This window comes from Ornithorhynchus anatinus, chromosome 3, assembly GCF_004115215.2.
Source record: "Ornithorhynchus anatinus isolate Pmale09 chromosome 3, mOrnAna1.pri.v4, whole genome shotgun sequence".
NCBI lineage: Eukaryota > Metazoa > Chordata > Mammalia > Monotremata > Ornithorhynchidae > Ornithorhynchus > Ornithorhynchus anatinus.
The window spans coordinates 99,950,695-99,969,515 of NC_041730.1; the positions used below are offsets into that span (position 1 = coordinate 99,950,695).

At 39.5% G+C, this 18,821-nt stretch overlaps 1 protein-coding gene across 1 annotated transcript in view; it reads left to right on the forward strand.

Annotated features, from left to right (window-relative positions):
* REEP3 (receptor accessory protein 3) overlaps positions 1-18,821 on the forward strand; it is a 134,761-nt gene that overhangs the window by 80,332 nt on the left and 35,608 nt on the right. Inside the window, exons 3-5 of the mRNA XM_029060604.2 lie at positions 17,135-17,211; positions 17,799-17,919; positions 18,169-18,282. Coding sequence (XP_028916437.1) covers positions 17,135-17,211; positions 17,799-17,919; positions 18,169-18,282 — 312 coding nt within the window. The remainder of the gene's footprint in view (positions 1-17,134; positions 17,212-17,798; positions 17,920-18,168; positions 18,283-18,821) is intronic.

Here is an 18,821-nt window from a genome sequence, read left to right on the forward strand (position 1 = left end):
TCCCTAGTGTTGTTCGGGTTTAAAAAAAGAGGACTGCGGAGCAGGCAGTGATTGCAATAGTCTTAATAACAATCTTAATTTTCAAAGAATTTTTGTGGGCTCAGAGTTGTTTGTGAAATAGAGTCCACACTCAGTAATATTTTTAACCACATTTTCTGGCCCTAGCTTTCAAAGGTTGTTGACTATACTTCTGCTCAGTGTAATAGTATAGAAGCAGAATGGTCAGGTGAAAGACCATTGGCAGGAAAATCAGCCTAATGGATAGAGCACAGGCCTGGGAGTCAGAAGGATGTGGTTTCTAATCTCGGGGCTGCCATTTGTCACTTCACTTCTCTGGGCCTCAGTTATCTCATCTGTAAAATGTGGGGTAAGACTTTGAGCCCCACTTGGGATAGAAACTGTGTCCAACTCGATTTGCTTGTATCCACTCCAGCGCTTAATAAAGTGCTTAACAAGTACCATAATTATTATTCTAATTCTGGTTCTGCCACATGCTTGTCGTGTGACCTTGGACAAGTTACTTAACTTCTCGGAGCCCCAGTTTCCTCATTTGTAAAATAGGAATAAAATAACCTGCTTCCCTTCCCCTTAGACTGTGAGCCCCATGTGGGACAGGTACTGTTTATGAATGCATCATCTTATACCTACCCCAGGGCTGGGCACATAATAAGCATTTAACAAATACCATTATTATTTTTATCGTATATTCCATATGAAAAAGTCTACAATGGCCATCAAAATTAACTACATAGGTTTTAGACCAAGCCTAAATGAACTGTTACAGCTAAAAAATAAGAAATCCTCGTCCATGTTCATCCCAAGCCTTTCTGGTCCAGCAAATAATATAAATAGGAAATCGTTGAATCTCCTGAAGATCAGTGCAGCAAAAGGCAGCTCATGTTCATTAGATGTTATTCTCTCATAACAAGAGGTGGAAATAGAGTCGCTGAGTGAATGAGCTATGTTTTATTTAGTAATACCTTCCAAACGGATATTGGAAGCAGCGTGGTCTAGTGGAAGGAGTCCCACCCTGGGAGTCAGAGAAGCTGGATTCTAATCTCAGCTCCGCCACTTATCTGTTGCTTGACCTTGGTCAAGTCACTTACTTTCTCTGTGCCTCAGTTTCCTTATTTGTAAAATGGAAATTAAGACAATGAGCCCCATGTGGGACATGGACTGTGTCCAACCTAATTACTTTATATCTACCCTTGTACTTGAAATAGGCCTGGCACATAGTAAACACTCAACACATACCATAAAAAACAACTAGGTCTAACATGCGTGGCTTAGTGGAAAGAGCCCGGGCTTGGGAGTCAGAGGTCATGGGTTCTAATCCCGACTCTGCCACTTATCAGCTGTGTGACTTTGGGCAAGTCACTTCACTTCTCTGTGCCTCAGTTCCCTTATCTGTAAAATGGGGATGAAGACTGTGAACCCCATGTGGGGACAACCTGATGACCTTGTATCTACCCCAGCATTTAGAACAATGCTTGGCACATAGTAAACACTTAACAAACACCACCATTGTTATTCATGTCTCCAGTATACCAAAGCAAAGTTCTTTCCACGGGCTGCAAGGTAGAGCCGTGTCTTTAATATAATGTCCAAAGGAAGAGGTGGAAATATATCTGGTGAATTCAAGTAAGAGAAGATAACAGTAGGGGTTGATCAAGGCCAAAGCACTTTTTTTCCTAAGTAATGAGTCAGTCTGTAGTGTTTGAAATTGGAAAGGGTTGACAGGGATCCTAGAAAACCATCTGGACTATTCCTCTGTAGTACAAACATTGTCTGTAGTGACCAAACATCGCACGCTAATCAGACCAGTACAGAATGCAGTGGGGGAATTGTACTTCTCAAATCTTGAGTGGCATATTCCTATTCACATATCCCAGGGTTATTTGGCAGCATTTTTAATACAAACACTACATTGCTAACTCAATTCTAGCTTGTGGCTGATGACTCAGAGTACAAATGGTATTTGTTTAGTGTCTCCATGTACACAGCTGTACATTTATCTGTATAGGATGTCACCCTGTATTTTGGGGATCATTCATCTAATTCATTTAAGTAGCTTTGAAATTTTATTCTTGTCTTCCTGAGCTGTTGGCAACCTGCCTATTAATATAACTGGAGCCTTGATTTAATTTTAATTTCTTCATCCAAGTGATGAAGAAAGGTGCCAAATAAAACTAGTTCAAACACCAATCTCTGAGCTCTCCATGTCTGTCATCCAGATGGTTTAGATATTCATGTTCTTATATAAAAATGTATAAAAGGTCATATTTCCTTTACTCCCCTCACGTTTGGATGATTTAATATTCATTTTAGGTGAGACTCTCTTAGAAATTATCATTATCTTTCATGTGCTTCATTTGCCCATTAAGAGCCAGTATTTCAGAATGTGTGTTTTAATGTTAATGTACATAGAGTATTTTGAGCTCCTAAGTAATGAATAGTCCTACAAAATTGCAAACAACCCTACTAGACATTGTTCTCTTGCAAAAAAGGGAATGCCTGGTCTGATTGTAATCTACCCTACAGTTCTTAGCGTGGTACCTTGCACATTATAAGTGGTTTATAAATATTAACTTTAATAAAAAATGAATATCATAATATTTGTTAAGCACTTAATATGTGTCAAGCATGGCATTAATTACTGGGGTAGATGGTGCCCTTTATGTAGTGAGTGCTCAATAAATACCATTGAATGAATGATTGATGGTGGAAGAGAGGTTTAGTTAACAGTTAACAGATATAGCATCAGAGGCTGACAGCTAGGGCTTTCATAGCCCCCATAAGACGCATGATTCCACTAGAAGAAGAATTGTATTGGGCCATTCTGCCTCCACAAATAAACAATACATTCTACTTTATTGCCCTTCACATTCTTTCTTTAATCCATACATTTGTTTTCATTTCTATTGATCATCCCATCTGATCTGCAGTTTAACCTCATCCTCTCATCTGTATCGAAGGGTCTGACCTACAGTGCCCAACAAGAGGAATGAAGTTTTTCTAAAATAATCATCAGGAATTTTTTTCTTTTGTCTAGATTCCTCTCTCTCTATCACTTTTGAGCTGCATAGTACCAGTATGGTTGAAAAACACTTTTTGGAGGGATAATCTCCATTTTGGGTTGTTTAAATTTGGGACTTTGGGGATTCTCTTTATTCTCTGATAATCTTTGGTTGGACAAAAAATTTGTATAATTGTCACTCTCAAATCAAGTGTGTTCTTTCTGGTATACCTATTCAGTTGAGGTGTTTAGACTTGGGATAATTCTTTCCTTTGGAAATTAACCATGACATTTAATAAGGTAGGGATTGTCTGTATTTGTTGCCGAATTATACTTTCCAAGTGCTTAGTACAGTGCTCTGCACACAGTAAGTGCTCAATAAATACAATTGAATGAATGAATAAGCTGTTTTCTTGTGGGGAAAGTTCATTGAGAGATGTAATTGTAGAGCAAGCTCAGTATTTGTAGACTACTGGAGCAATGGATGTGATCAGGAGCTATGTGAACCTGCAGGTGACCCAAGGCTCAGTCTCCCTGCCCTTTATTAATCATAATTGGAAGAAGATGATTCCTCCCTTATCCCAAATGGTGGGAGATTTGGGGGCTGCTAGTGAGAGGAGCCTGTACCGTGGGGAAGGGGTTCTAGCCAGCCTGCACATTTCCCCCAATTCAGTCCCTGAGTGACTGCAACTCTGGGCTCTGCTCAGAGGTCTAAAGAAAGCAGAATGACAGGAGTGGCCCTGAAGACTAAAATGGGGTGAAGGAATTTGTAATGCCCATCTTGAGAGCTGCCAAAATTGGGGTTCTGGTTTGTTTTATTTATCTTTAAGGTCATGCTCCCTTCCAAATGACCCTTGCAAAAAGAGGCAAGCAGATCCTCCAAGTGGAGGCACTGGGGTGACACTGGTAGGGACAGAGTGATTGGTACTAACCAGGATCGATCATCCTTTGGGTCATGCTTACAGAGTAAAAGCTTAGCTGGGGGAAAAGTTGGGAAAGTGATGTACTCCTGGCCACAGTGGCAGGCAGGCAGTCTCTCTTCTCTGGATTACCACCCCCAGGACACATTCTGGGTGTTGAGCCACTAAGGTGGAAGGTGATGGGGAGGAGAGGGGGGAAATAAGAAGGAAGAGGTCAGAAAAAAGGTAGCAGAGATACAGGGAACACTTCAGGTAGAAAATCATAATCTGTTGGGGGGTCTTCTCTGAGGTTTACCCTGGAATTTTTTTTTTAAAGCCTGCAGTACAAACTGATAAAATTGGTGAGAACCTGGATGAGTCATATTTTGTTAGCTACAGATCATTAGCTTCCCATAGAAGCTAATGGGGCTTCATGTGAATGTACTTGATTATATTACCTCAGAGTGAAATTGACTGGCTCCTTAAAGGAGATTTTGCTGTTTTTTTTTGTATTAAACCCTCAAATTGCTTATCCTAAATCCCCTTTCTACGTGCAAGTCATATTTCACCATATGTCCACTGTATTCATGGCTGTGGGAAGGAGTCCAGAAATTTTTTCTCAAGCTTTGTGAAAAATGGAAGAATATAAATTGGCTCTTTCCTCCTTTTTTGAAGATCCAATATTGCTGTTTGGCAGTCAGGTTTGATTGGCCTTTTTAACTCCATTTCTTGGTTACAGCCTTTTGAAAGGTAATTTCTTAGTAGCATCAATCAATCAGTGGTAATTATTGAGTGCTACCAGTGTGGAGAAGCAAAGAGCTATTGACTAACCGCAGTTGTGTAGAAGACCAAGTGTATTTATTAATCCCAACTTGGAAACCTGGACACACAAAGATTTTCTCTGATAATATAAAGCTGCATGTTATATAGCAATCATTTTACCTTGCCAATACACCGATAAAGACTTTAAAATAATCAGTGAATCAAGAAAACCCACATGACCTTTGATAGTAATAATAATTATGGTATTTGTTAAGCGTTTCCTATGTTCAAAGCACTATGCTGATGAGAAATGAAGCTTCAGGCCATACTGCCAGAATAATAATGTTGGTATTTGTTAAGCCCTTACTATGTGCAAAGCACTGTTTTAAGCGCTGGGAGATGCAGGGTGATCAGATTGTCCCACATGGGGCTCATAGTTTTAATCCCCATTTTACAGATGAGGTATCTGAGGCACAGAGAAGTTAAGTGACTTGCCCAAAGTCACACAGCTAGCAAGCGGCAGAGCTGGGTTTCGAACCCATGACCTATGACTCCCAAGCCCAGGCTCTTTCCACTGAGCCACGCTGCTTCTCCAGCCAGAATTCTGCCAAAATACAGAAGCACAGTATCCTGACTGCTAGCTTACCAGATATTGGTGGTATTTATTGAAGTCCTGCTGTGATTGACCATGGACTTGATTTCTAAACCTGGTTCCACCACTGTGTGACTTTGAGCAAGTCACACCTCTGTGTCTGTTTCATCACCTGTAAAATGGGAATAAAATATCTGTTCTCCTTCCTAATGAGCAACATGAGGCTGTGTGGGAAGGGAACGTGTCTACCAACTCTGTTATATTGTACTCTCCCAAGTGCTTAGAACTGCTCAATAAATACGATTGATTGATTGCATCTGTCCTGATTTTCAGGTATCTACCCCAGCACGTACTACAGTGCTTGGCACTTAGTAAGCATTTAACATTATTATTATTATTATTTACTCTTATGTACTGAGACCCCTCTGACTTCAACAGTGAAGGAATTGGCATCGCCCATCTCTTTGTGGCAGTGAGTGTCTCAACTTAGTGCCCTGCCCTCAGGCAACCTCCATTCATTCATTCAATAGTATTTATTGAGCGCTTACTATGTGCAGAGCACTGTATTAAGCCCTTGGAATGTACAATTTGGCAACAGATAGAGACAGTCCCTGCCCATTGGCGGGCTTGCAGTCTACCCTGTTGAGGAGTGGGCCTAGAACCAACCTTGAACAACAGAATTAGGTGAACACTCAGGGACAAACAGACTCGACCCATAATGTTGCTGGAAACTCCAAATGGAAAGTGTTTTGAGATGGCAGACACCAGGATATCATCACCCTTGTCTGTGACATGACCAAGTCTTTTAGCATACTTGAATCAGGGGTGCATGTGCACACGTCTGTGTGTCTGTGTGTGTTTGTGCTGAGGCAGTGAGGAAAGGCCCCAAGAACACAGCCTCAAAATATGCTACCGAGCCATTCTAACTAGATTATTCTCTTACAGTGTTCCATAAGAACTCCCACTTCAACTAGTAGTATTTCCTTTTCTGGGCAAGTCCTCTCTAGGCCTGAGAGTCAGAAGGACATAAGTTCTAATACTGGCCCTGCCATATGCCTGCTGTGTGACCTTGGGCAAGGCACTTAAATTCTCTGGGCCTCAGTTACCTCATCTGTAAATGGGGATTAAGAGCGTGAACCCCATGTGGGACAGAGACTGTGTCCAACCTTATTAGCTTGTTTCTACCCCAGCGCTCAGAGCAGTGCTTGGCACATGGTAAGCACTTAACAAGTACCATAATTATTGTTATTATTATTGGTCATTCATATGAGCTGTAATGAAAATAAAATCATAAAGCAAAAATCACCAAAGACAAAATCCTGGAGCACAGTCATTGTGACCAATCAGTCAATCCTATTTCTTGAGCACTTACTGTGTTCAGAGCACTGTACTAAAAGTTTGGAAAGTACAATATAATGCAGATGGTAGACACGTTCCCTGCCCACAGCATCACAATGGTCACTGCAACATGGTTTTTGCCTAAGTGGGCCATTTGATGAGGATGGGTGCCAGTGGAAAAAAATACGGAGCTGCCAAAGTGACATCACCCTTTTTTTTTTGTCTACATAACCTTCTGGCCAGAGTCCTGGATGGAGGAGAATGTGGGGAAGCTTGGTTCTATTTTGACCTGGACCTGTGCCCTTGTTGGAAATGGGATCCAGGTTTCCCCAATCTTTGTTCTGTGGAAATGAAAAAACGTTACCCAAAGTAGTTTTTTTCCTAAATATCTCAAACTCCAGAGTTTTCTGGTTGTCTTTTTTTCAACCATTTGTTTTTTGTAGTATGTTCCAAATTTATGTTTACCCTATGTTCAGATGGAAAGCTTTTGGAGCTTGGACTATGTCTTGTTTACATCTTTAGAACTCCCAGAATAGAGAAGCAGCCTGGTGTAGTGGATAGAGCATGTGCCTGAGAATCAGAAGGTCATGGGTTCTAATCCTGGCCCCACTACTTGTGTGTTGTGTGACCTTAGGAAAGTCTCTTCACTTCTCTGTGCCTCACTTACCTCATCTTTAAAGTGAGGATTGAGACTATGAGCCCCACGTGGGACAGGGATGGTGTCCAACTCGATTTGCTTGTATCCACCCCATCGCTTAGTGCCTGGCACATAGTAAGTAATTAACAAATACCATCATCATCATCATTATTATTATTATATATGTACATGTAGCAATGTGAGAGGGCAAAACATGTATTTAATCCCCATTTTATAGAAGAGGAAACTGAGAAATTAAGTGATTTGCCCAAGGTCACCCAGCAGGAAAATGATGAGTTTAGGATTAGTCCTATGTCATTTCCATTAGACCATACTGGTTCTCAGTGAAGTGCTTTTGATGGAGAAAAATTCCAAGCACATATTTTTTCTGTTCTTGTCTTTACAACATTTGTCATAGCTAAAATATAATTATGAAAACCAAGATGAAGAATACTGTTGTTTTTTAAAACTCATTTTTATGCTTATTTTTAGAAACAGCAGTCAGTAAATGGCAATTTCTTCAAGGTTGGACACCTATATAGGCAATAGATAGATTTATTAGCAATAGTAAATCTAGCATTAGCCTTAATATTACCCAGCTGTTATCTGAAAAGGTACATATGTTTCAACTGCTACAACTACCAGCGGTTTTAGGATTCTTATAGTACTATTTTGAAATGCTATCATCACTTCTTCTTCTGCAATTGATACTTGAAATGGGAGAGTCAGGCGACATTTTTCTGCAGTCAGAGTTATTAAGGGAAAGATCTAGGAGCCCGCCATTAACAAGTTCTAAGTCACTGAGCAAATGCCAGTCCCCATAAACCAACTTAATCAATCAATTATTTATTGAGCACTTACTGTGTTAGACACGTTCTGTGCCCGCAAGGAGCTTATAGCCTAGAGGGAGCAAGTAAATCACCAGAGGTTTTCTAACTGAAATTTTTACCTCCTTCCAATTTATAATTGCCTCCTTGTTCCTCTCTTGGATTGTCTGTAAAAGAATTTGAATTACACTCAAGTCATAGTATAACCATCGCATTAGCACTTGAAAATGGAACTTAAATGGTATTTACCGAGCACCTACTAAGAATGAAGCACTATACTAGGCATTTAGTAATAAGAAACATGTTCCTTCCCTTCTAAGTGCTAATGATATACAATCTCATTCCAGGATATACTTTAAAATCTTATATTTTAACCAAAAATATGGTTGAGTAGTCATAACTCATTGAAATTTTAGAAGAAAAAAGAGTCTTTAAACATCTGTTCAGCCTACTGATATCTTTTGCCTGAGTAGTAATGTCAGGAAACTAGTCCTGAATGCTTACTACCCTCTTTGTAAAGAAGTACCTGTTAAATTTTGAACTTATTACCTTAAAGCTTTTATGGGTGATCTGTTTTTCTCACATTCTGGAATGTGAATATGAATTCTGTATTGTATCCTGTCTACATCTTTCATGGTTTTGTGGTCTTTGATCACTCAGATTGCTCCTCAGTCTTCCTTCTTTGCAATCTGAGTCCTAATATTTTTGGCCTTCCTTTTCATGGAAACTAGTCTGTGGCCCTGATCCTTTGGTTTGTCATTCTAGATGCCATTTTTAAGTTGCCTTCTCTATACTGAACTATGACCACAGATTTGTCTACAGTAGTCAAGTTGTGGCTATCCATGGCTTTAGATAATGAACTTAGGCTTTTTTTCACTACTTACTGGTCTTTTTGGCCACCACTGCATAGTGAATTGATAATCCTTGTGGAAATGCAGATTTCCTCACAGTCCTTCCTCCAGATGATTTATGAAAATACTGAAAGAAAACAGATCCTAGCTCTAGTTCCTTAGGAACCTCAGAGTTCTTTTTCCTCCAGCAAATGATTGTTCAACTCTACCCTTCATTTCATGTCTTTTCAAGTATCTTTTTGACCATGATAAAAACAATCTTTCTTATAGGTAGTTATATAAAAACCCAATTAATGCTAACTTATACCTTCTAAAGATATATTTTAGGATGAACATGAAATACATTTGGATAACTGTAATAGAAGTTGGCATAATGGAAAAAATGTGTTAATTCTTATACACTATGAAATGATGATCATTCGTGTTCTGTAGCAAGAAGGTTGATATATTTCTGTTAAATCAGAACTGATTAAAGAGAGAGACAAGCACAAATGTAAAAGAACCCCAAAATATTGAGTTCTGTAAATCAAAGTCAGTTACGCATGGCACTTAAAAGTGATTAGTATAATTACTAATTTGAAGTCCAGTTGAACCCATTTTATGCAGTTCACATTAAACAAAATGACTCCTGCATTCTGAGTGACCTGAAGTTTCTGGATGGCCTTGGAAGGAAATGAATAGACTTGTATGGATTAGAAATTACAAATTGTTGTGAGGTAAAACATCACTGAGGAAAGGGGTATCTGCTGCTCAAATCATACTGAGAGTCTAGCAACAATGTCAAATAAAATTACAATAGTGCTAGAATAAACTAGTTCCTCCTAGTTTGGAAGCCTTAATCACCTTTACTCTTGATAGTTGCTTACCTACCGGTGTCATCCATTTTATTGTAATCTTCTCAATGCAAGAATCCTTGAGAAATTGAATCCTAAGATCTTGTTCTCCCTCCTACTAAGACTGTGAGCCCCATGCGGGACAGGGACTGTGTCCAACCTAATTAACTTGCGCCTATTTATAGAAGCAGCGTGGCAAGAACATGGGCTTGGGAGTCAGAGGATGTGGTTCTAATCCCAGCTCTGCCACTTGTCTCACTGTGGTTAAGGAATGTGTCTGCCAATTCTGTTGTAAAATACCCTCCCAAGCACTTATTACAGTTCCCTCTGTACAGTCAGTGCTCAAAAAATATGGTTGATTGATTGAAGAAACTCCCCATCCTTGATCACTCCACTGCATCATCAAGTTTTTGTCCTTCTCCTCATCCTCTCCCAGCAAGTGCTGCTGTCACGTAGTGTGGTTTAGTGGCATGAGCACGGGCTTGGGAGTCAGAGGACATGGGTTCTTATCCCGGCTCTACCACTTGCCTGCTGTGTGACCTTGGGCAAGCTGCTTAACTTATCTGTGCCTCAGTTACCATATCTGTAAAATGGGGATTAAGAGTGTGAGCCCCTCGTGGGACAACCTGATTACCTTGTATATCTCCCAGCGCTTAAAATAGTGTTCAGCACATAGTAAGTGCTTAACAAATACCATAATAATAAAAATAATAATAGTATCCCAGCACTTAGAACAATGTTTTACAAATAGTAAGCGCTGAAAAAATACCATAAAAAATTCTCAGAATTTTAATTCTTTTGTATATTTCTAAGAATGTAGTGCAGTGCTTCCAACACAGCAGTTACTCCAATAAGTACGATGTTGTTCTCTGATTTGAAAAGGGATCTCTGGTTTGACAGTCTTCTGGAAAAATACCATACAAATGAAATAATCCAGGGCAGTTATTTACTTTGGTTCACACATTATTTGCCCTGTTGAAGCTTTTGCTAGAGAAATAAAAAATAATTGCATAAGAATTATGAAATATAAAGAATATGTTCTGACTCAACACTTCCTAAAAAGAGGCAAAATTATTAAGATCTGTATTAGATACATTTTTCATCACAATAATGATGGTTGTGAAATTTAGACTCAGGGATCACTATAATGGTGGGTAAATGGTGGGTTGAAGCAGCATGGCTCAGTGGAAAGAGCCTGGACTTGGGAGTCATAGCTCATGGGTTCGAATCCCCTCCGCCAATGGTCAGCTGTGTGACTGTGGGCAAGTCACTTAACTTCTCTGTGCCTCAGTTCCCTCATCTGTAAAATGGGGATTGAGACAGTGAGCCTCACGTGGGACAACCTGATTACCCTGTATCCACCCCAGCGCTTAGAACAGTGCCCTGCACATAGTAAGCGCTTAACAAATACCAACATTATTAAATAAAACATTCATTTTGAGGTCTAAATTTCACTGAAGTATGTTGTACTCACCCTAAAACAAAGCCTATCCAGAGGCAACTATTTGAACATTTTATAATCTTAAATTGGCTTGTTGTTCAATAACTGAAGCATTAATACCAATAATAATAATAATAATGTTGGTATTTGTTATCCATTAGAAATCAATGGTTGAAATTTCAGATTTTCTAATTTTACAGTTCACATTTTAGCTTGTAAAAATCACTAAACTGAAGATAGCTGCAGTAACTCACACTTGACTTTAATAACGAATCAGACTTTATAATAGAGTAGCATTAGTATTTATTGAGTGCTTAATGTGAACAGAGCACTGTGGTAGTTTAGCATGTTTTATTGTGATTGAGTGTATTAATTTTTGTTACACCACTTTATTAAACCTTTTTTATTTTTTATATAAATATACATATGCAGATTGTTGAGTGACTGAGTCTGTTTATTTAGAACATATCAATAACATTATGTAATTATATATTAGTATCTTGAGGATTAGTTCAAGCCTTTTTTTCATTTCCACAAAGCTAATGCATATAGAATATCATAGTTTAAATAAAGATTAATGAAAAAATAATCTTGGTTCAGCACTTCTGAAAAAAAAGTACTAGTAATCTCTAATAATGGAGGAAGGAAGTATTTTTAAGCCCTCCTGGGAAAATATGAAATTCCAAAAAGTAAATTTTAAGAAGTTACTTGTAAGGAAGAGAAAAAAAACACCTTCTTCCTTATAATGGGTCTTTCTAAGCATGCTTGAGGTTAAAAGAACTGACACTTTTTTCTAAATTTTTCCAATACTGTATGCAAATATTACAAAAATGAAAAAGATCATATGAGAATTTTATTAACGTTATAAGCCCATTCTGCACATTAAACATAATAATAGTAATTGTGGTTACTATATCCCAGGCACTATACTAAACTCTGGGCTGGATACAAATAAATTGGGTTGGACACAGTTCCAGTTCCATATGGGGCTCACAGTCTCAATCCCCATTTTATTGATGAGGTAATTGCAGCACAGAGAAGTGAATTGACTTGCTCAAAGTCACGCAGCAGACAAGTGGCAGGGGTTGAATTGGAACCCATGACCTTCTGACTCTTAGGCTCGTGCACTATCCATTATGCCAAAATCATTCAGAAAAGAAAGTTTTTTACAGTATTTTTTTTGAGAGAGGTAGTTAAGAGGGGTTTTAGATCAATAGTATAACTTCTTCATTGTGTAATTTACCTTGTATTTGCTCCCTTTAATGATTCTTTTAGGCCTATGATACAATAAAACCATATGTTGTAAAATCATTCTGGCTTTTGTTATTCTATTCTTTCTACAGTGTACTTGTTCATTTTATTAGTGACATGTGAAGTTAAATTTAATTTCTCATTTCTGTGCTACATATCCGGGAAAGATATAAAACATTATCTGATGGGTCTCAGAATGACCTTTGGGTATTTCCCATGTCATTGCCATTTTTTCAAAACTTGTATTTAGTGATCCATGCATTTTTGTGTTGCTAATCGTAAGCCTCCAAGGAAGGACTTAATAGATCTGCACGTGGTACAGAGAAGAGCAAAAAAAGTGATAAAGGAGAGAGATGGAACAGCTTCCATATGAAGACAGAGATAATGCATATAGAATTTGCAAATGAAGACAGAGTGATGGCTCTTAGACTCTTGCCTGGAAAGATGAAGGCTGGGAAGAGACTTAATTGAAAGTTACAAAGTCGTGGAGGAGGGCGTGGACAGGGCCCACTTAGAATTATTGTTCACCAAATTCCACAGCAGCAGGATGAGAGTGCTCAATGAAGCTTCAGGATGGTGAGTTTGAAACCAGCAAAATTTCTTCTTGTACCAAGTGAGGGAAGCAACATGACCTAGTGGATGGAGCAGGGTCCTGGGAGTCAGAAAGACCTGGGTTCTAATCCCAGCTCCACCAGTTGTCTTCTCTGTGCCCTTGGGCAAGTCTCCTAACTTTGCTGTGTCTCAGTTATCTCATCTGGGGAAGCAGCGTGGCTCAGTGGAAAGAGCCTGGGCTTCGGAGTCAGAGGTCATGAGTTCGACTCCCAGCTCTGCCACTTGTCAGCTATGTGACTGTGGGCAAGTCACTTAACTTCTCTGTGCCTTAGTTACCTCATCTGTAAAATGGAGATTAACTGTGAGCCTCCCGTGGGACAACCTGATTACCCTGAATCTACCCCAGTGCTTAGAACAGTGCTCTGCACATAGTAAGTGCTTAACAAATACCAACATCATCATCTGTAAAATGGGGATTAAGACTGTGAACCCCATGTGGGGGTAGGGACTGTGTCCAACTTGATTAGCTTGTAACTACTCCAGTGTTTAGAACAGTGCATGACAGATAGTAAGCACTTAAATACCATCATTATTCATTATTATTAGGTAGTAAGTGCAGGCTGATATTATTAGTAGATTTAAGTAGGGTTTGGATAAATTCACAAGAGGTCCATAATAGGATATTAAGAGGAAAAGCTAGTTAGAGAAAAGTATTCCCCACTAGACTGTATGGGCAGGGAAAGTGATTACCAACTTTGGTATGCTGTACTCTCCCAAGCTCTTAGTACAATGTTCTGCACACAGTAAGTGTTCAATAAATTCTATTGATTGATTGCTAGCATATCCATTACTGTGAAAATTAATGTCAGCAGAGCAAGTGATAGTCCATGTGCACAGTGTGTTCAGGACTATTGGTTTCATTGTGGGGTGTCTTGCTTTCATCTTTGTTTTTGTGGTATTTGTTAAACACTTACTCTGTGCCAGGTACTTTACTAAGCTCTAGGATAGGTACAAACCCATCAGATTGGACACAGTCCATGTACCACGTGGGGCTCACAGTCTTAATCCCTGATTTACAGATGAGCTAACTGAGGCTCAGAGAAATGAAGTGATTTGCCTAAGGTTACACAGCAGACAAAAGGTGGAGTCTTTCCAGCCATGTATACATCCACTGGATCATTTACTGTAAATGACTCCTTTCAGCCATCTCTTTATGCAAATGATACTGAAGGGATTGCTAGACATATTGTGGTCTTATTAGCCGTATAGTCACATGCCACCACAGTACCTTACTGTCTTGTCATAGCATCTTCAAAACTAAAGAATCTGTATGTTTATCCTCACATTGCAATGCTCCATTGCAATGAGCAGTACCTCCATACTGGTGAGGTGGTGGAATTCCAAGACCTGATTGATATTGATACTCTCTTGCCAACTGATATTGCTTAGGCTTGTGACACTTATGAAAGTGCTGGAGAAGTGCCTTCTAGGTTTTGCAGTTATGTACAGGGTTCATTCATTCATTCAATAGTATTTAGTGAGCGCTTACTATGTGCAAAGCACTGTACTAAGCACTTGGAATGTACAATTCGGCAACAGATAGAGACAATCCCTGCTGGACACCACGTGAGAGTAGTAGACCTCTGGTTTGATGGTCGATGTAATTCTCAATTCTCAATTGTTTCAAAACTCTTTCACTCTCCCAAAGGGCTCCCGACCTTCTTGATCTGATTTCCTACTTTATTATCCTTCCATTATTAGATGCCATGTTGTTTATGTAGCAGCCATAGCTTCTGGATTCCTTTGGAAGTCCTTGGTTGTCAATTGCAGGGTTTTCTGGGTCCAAGCTGGAATATAATCTTAACAGTTAGTATTATTATTATCAGTATCATCATTAAGCACAATAATAGTTGTAGTATTTGTTCGTTCATTCAATAGTATTTATTGAGCGCTTACTTTGTGCAGAGCACTGTACTAAGCACTTGGAATGTGCAATTTGGTGACAGATAGAGACAATCCCTGCCCATTAACAGGCTTACAGTCTAATCGGGGGAGACAGACAGACAAAAACAATAGCAATAAATAGAATCAAGGGGATGTACACCTCATTAACAAAATAAATAGGGTAATGAAAATATATACAAATGAGCAGAGTGCTGAGGGGAGGGGAAGGGAGAGGGGGAGGAGCAGAGGGAAAGGGGGGAAAGGGGGCTTAGTTGAGGGGAGGTGAAGGGGGAGGAGAGGCAGCAGAGGGAGGAGAGGGAAAAGGGGAGGCTCAGTCTGGGAAGGCCTCTTGGAGGAGGTGAGCTCTCAGTAGGGCTTTGAAGAGGGGAAGAGAGTTTGGTGGAGGTGAGGAGGGAGAGCATTCCAGGACAGCGGGAGTACATGGGCCGGGGTCGACGGTGGGATAGGCAAGAACAGGGGACGGTGAGGAGGTGAGCGGCAGAGGAGCGGAGCATGTAGGGTGGGCAGTAGAAAGAGAGAAGGGAGGAGAGGTAGGAAGGGGCAAGGTGATGGAGAGCCTTGAAGCCTAGAGTGAGAAGTTTTTGTTCCGTGCGGAGGTTGATAGGCAGCCACTGGAGGTTTTTAAGGAGGGGAGTGACATGCCCAGAGCGTTTCTGCAGGAAAATGATCCGAGCAGTGGAATGAAGAATAGACTGGAGCGGGGAGAGACAGGAGGAAGGGAGATCAGAGAGAAGGCTGACACAATAATCCAACCGGGATATTATGAGAGCCTGTACCAGTAAGATAGCCGTTTGGATGGAGAGGAAAGGGCAGATCTTGGCGATATTATAAAGGTGAAACAAGCAGGCCTTGGTGACGGATTAGATGTGAGGGGTGAATAAGAGAACCGAGTCAAGGATGACAACAAGGTTGCGGGCTTGAGAGATGTAAAGGATGGTCGTACCATCCACAGTGATAGGGAAGTTAGGAAGAGGACAGGGCTTGTGAGAAAAGATAAGGAGCTCAGTTTTGGACATGTTGAGTTTCAGGTGGCAGGCAGACATCCAGGTGGAGACGTCCTGGAGGCAGGAGGAGATACGAGCCTGAAGGGAGGAGGAGAGAACTGGGGTGGAGATGTAGATTTGTGTGTTATCTGCATAGAGATGATAGTTGAAGCCGCAGGGAGAGAATGAGTTCACCAAGGGAGTGAATGGAGAACAGAAGAGAGCCAAGAACTGACCCTTGAGGAACCCCTACAGTTAGAGGATGGGAGGGGGAGGAGGAGCCTTTGAAGGAGACTGAGAATGAACGGCCAGAGAGATAAGAGGAGAACCAGGAGAGGACGGAGTCCATGAATAAGGTATGGAGGAGAAAGAGATGGTCTGCAGTGTCAAAGGCTCTCTTAAGTGTTTACTATGTGCCAAGCACTGTACTAAGCAGTGCGGTAAGTATAAGATAATCAGGTCCCACATGGGGCTCACCCTCTAAGTAAGAGGGTGAATAGGTTATGAATCCCTACTTTGCACATAAGAGAACTGAGACACAGAGAAGTTAAGTGATCTGCCCAAGGTCACACAGCAGGTATGTGGCAGCACTGGGATTAGCACCTACATCCTCTGACCCCCAGACCCTTGGTCTTTCCAGTAGGCCACACTGCATCTCTAACCATGGTGACCATTAGCTTATAGTCTGTCCAAGACACTAATTGCCTTTTGGTAAAAAGTTGACAAATATTTATAATCCTTTTTGTATATGGTTCTCCAGAGCACAGTCATAATCCTACAGTTACTCCTTCCTGGGTGATAAGGTCAAAGACTTTCAATAATGCTGGTAGGCTGTTGTGTTGGAAGGGTATTCTGACACCAGTGTCCAGTTCCCTTATCACATCCTGAAGAATGACATTAGACTAGGTTAAATATGATTGGGTTTACTACACAACTGGATTGAATTGGGAAAGCACTCTCATTCACACTCTTACTCAACTGACTACTATTGAAGAATAGCCTTGGGTGTTGGGTGAACATTACAGGGTGATCTAATTTGCTTAAAAGTTGCCAGAAGTCTGGCATAATGGGGCTTTCTGGGATTTCATCTCAGAAAATCTAGTTTGAAATAAAGATTTAGGATATCCTACAAAGCTGAAATTCCAGGACTACCCAACAGTAATGAAATATTTATTTTGTTCTTTCAGGTTAGATGGATGATGTACTGGATTGTTTTTGCTCTTTATACTGTGATTGAAACACTGGCAGACCTTACAGTTGCTTGGTAAGTTCACTATAGCTTAAAGATTTTCCTCCAGGATTCTAATGGCTCATTTGATAAACTATCTTATTTTCCCAAGCTTACTTTTGTAATACAAACAAACCAAAATCTTAGTTCAGTTTGTTAATTTCAGAGATTGGAATAGATATAAATTATGTACAAAATTTCAGTAGTAGATAGACCTACTAATCCTACTAATGCAGGATATGGAATTTATAATTATCCTTCAGAGAAAATACAAGTGGAAGAGCTAGTTTATTCAAAGTCCTTCTCCCAAAATTTAGTATCTTAAATTTAATTACATTTTCAGTAAGTACTCTGCCATTTTGATGTTACTATGTACAACTGGTATTTCAGACTTCAGTTAGTCATTTTTATTGAGCACTTACTGTGTGCAGAGCATTGTACTAAGCACTTGGGAGAGTGCACTATATCAATAAACAGGCATTCCTGCCCACAACGAATTTACAGTATAGAGGACCTTTATGTACAATTCACAGCTTATTTAAAAAACTGACCATGGTAGCAAATGTCCTATTATAATTGTATTTTAGTCTCACTGGAAAGTTTTCTCAACTCGTTCTTGGCAGGTTTCCACTCTATTATGAACTTAAGATCGCGTTTGTTGTTTGGCTTCTGTCTCCATACACAAGAGGAGCAAGTTTAATATATAGGAAATTTCTTCATCCACTTCTTTCATCAAAGGAAAGGGTAAGATGCAAATGGCATTTTTGCCAATAACTTTTTAAAACTTTTTATTTAAAAATTTAAATTGATAGATCAATACTTTATCATAAGTTTTGTAGACTTAAAGTGGGCCCTGTGCATTTTACACTAGAATTCTAAATTAATGCTAGTGAAGAAGCACTGATAAGTCAAATAAATACTTGGCTCCTGAGACCTTATTTACTGTTTCAGAGTCAAATTATCATTGTTTTGTTTTTTGGGGTTTTTTTTTAGGAGATTGATGATTATATTGTCCAAGCCAAAGAACGAGGATATGAGACTATGGTGAACTTTGGACGGCAGAGTTTAAATTTAGCAGCTACTGCTGCAGTGACTGCAGCAGTTAAGGTAACTTTTCATTTTTATTTTAAGGGTTGAAAATTTGAGATGATAAGAAATATTTTCTAGTTTTGACTTTGGTAGGAGAATATCTAATTTATATAGTGATGGAATGATTGAAAATAGGTTATGGCCTTAAAAAGACTAAAAACTTGTATCTTTATACCATCCAATACTGTAAAAATTAGCTCTTAGCTTCATATGAAAGTTAAATAAGGTGTATATATTAGAAATAATTGAAAATTCTACTTTGGCATAATTATTCAGAAATTCACAATATATTAGCTGTTTACATGTCCTTAAGTGAAGATGACCTTTCTTTCTTTCTCTGTCTATGCTATTCCTCTCTTTTGGGGGTAATATCCCACTGTCTGATAGGATTTCTGACCTCTGCTGTTCTCCTTCAATCAATATGAGGTAACTGAATGCACAAAATAAGGCATGAAATACCACAGTTACATGTTGCGAATTCATTAAATGAATTGCTGATGACATTTTTTTGTGCTTTGCAAAACCATTTGTTAAATTAATGCACTATGTGAAACTTT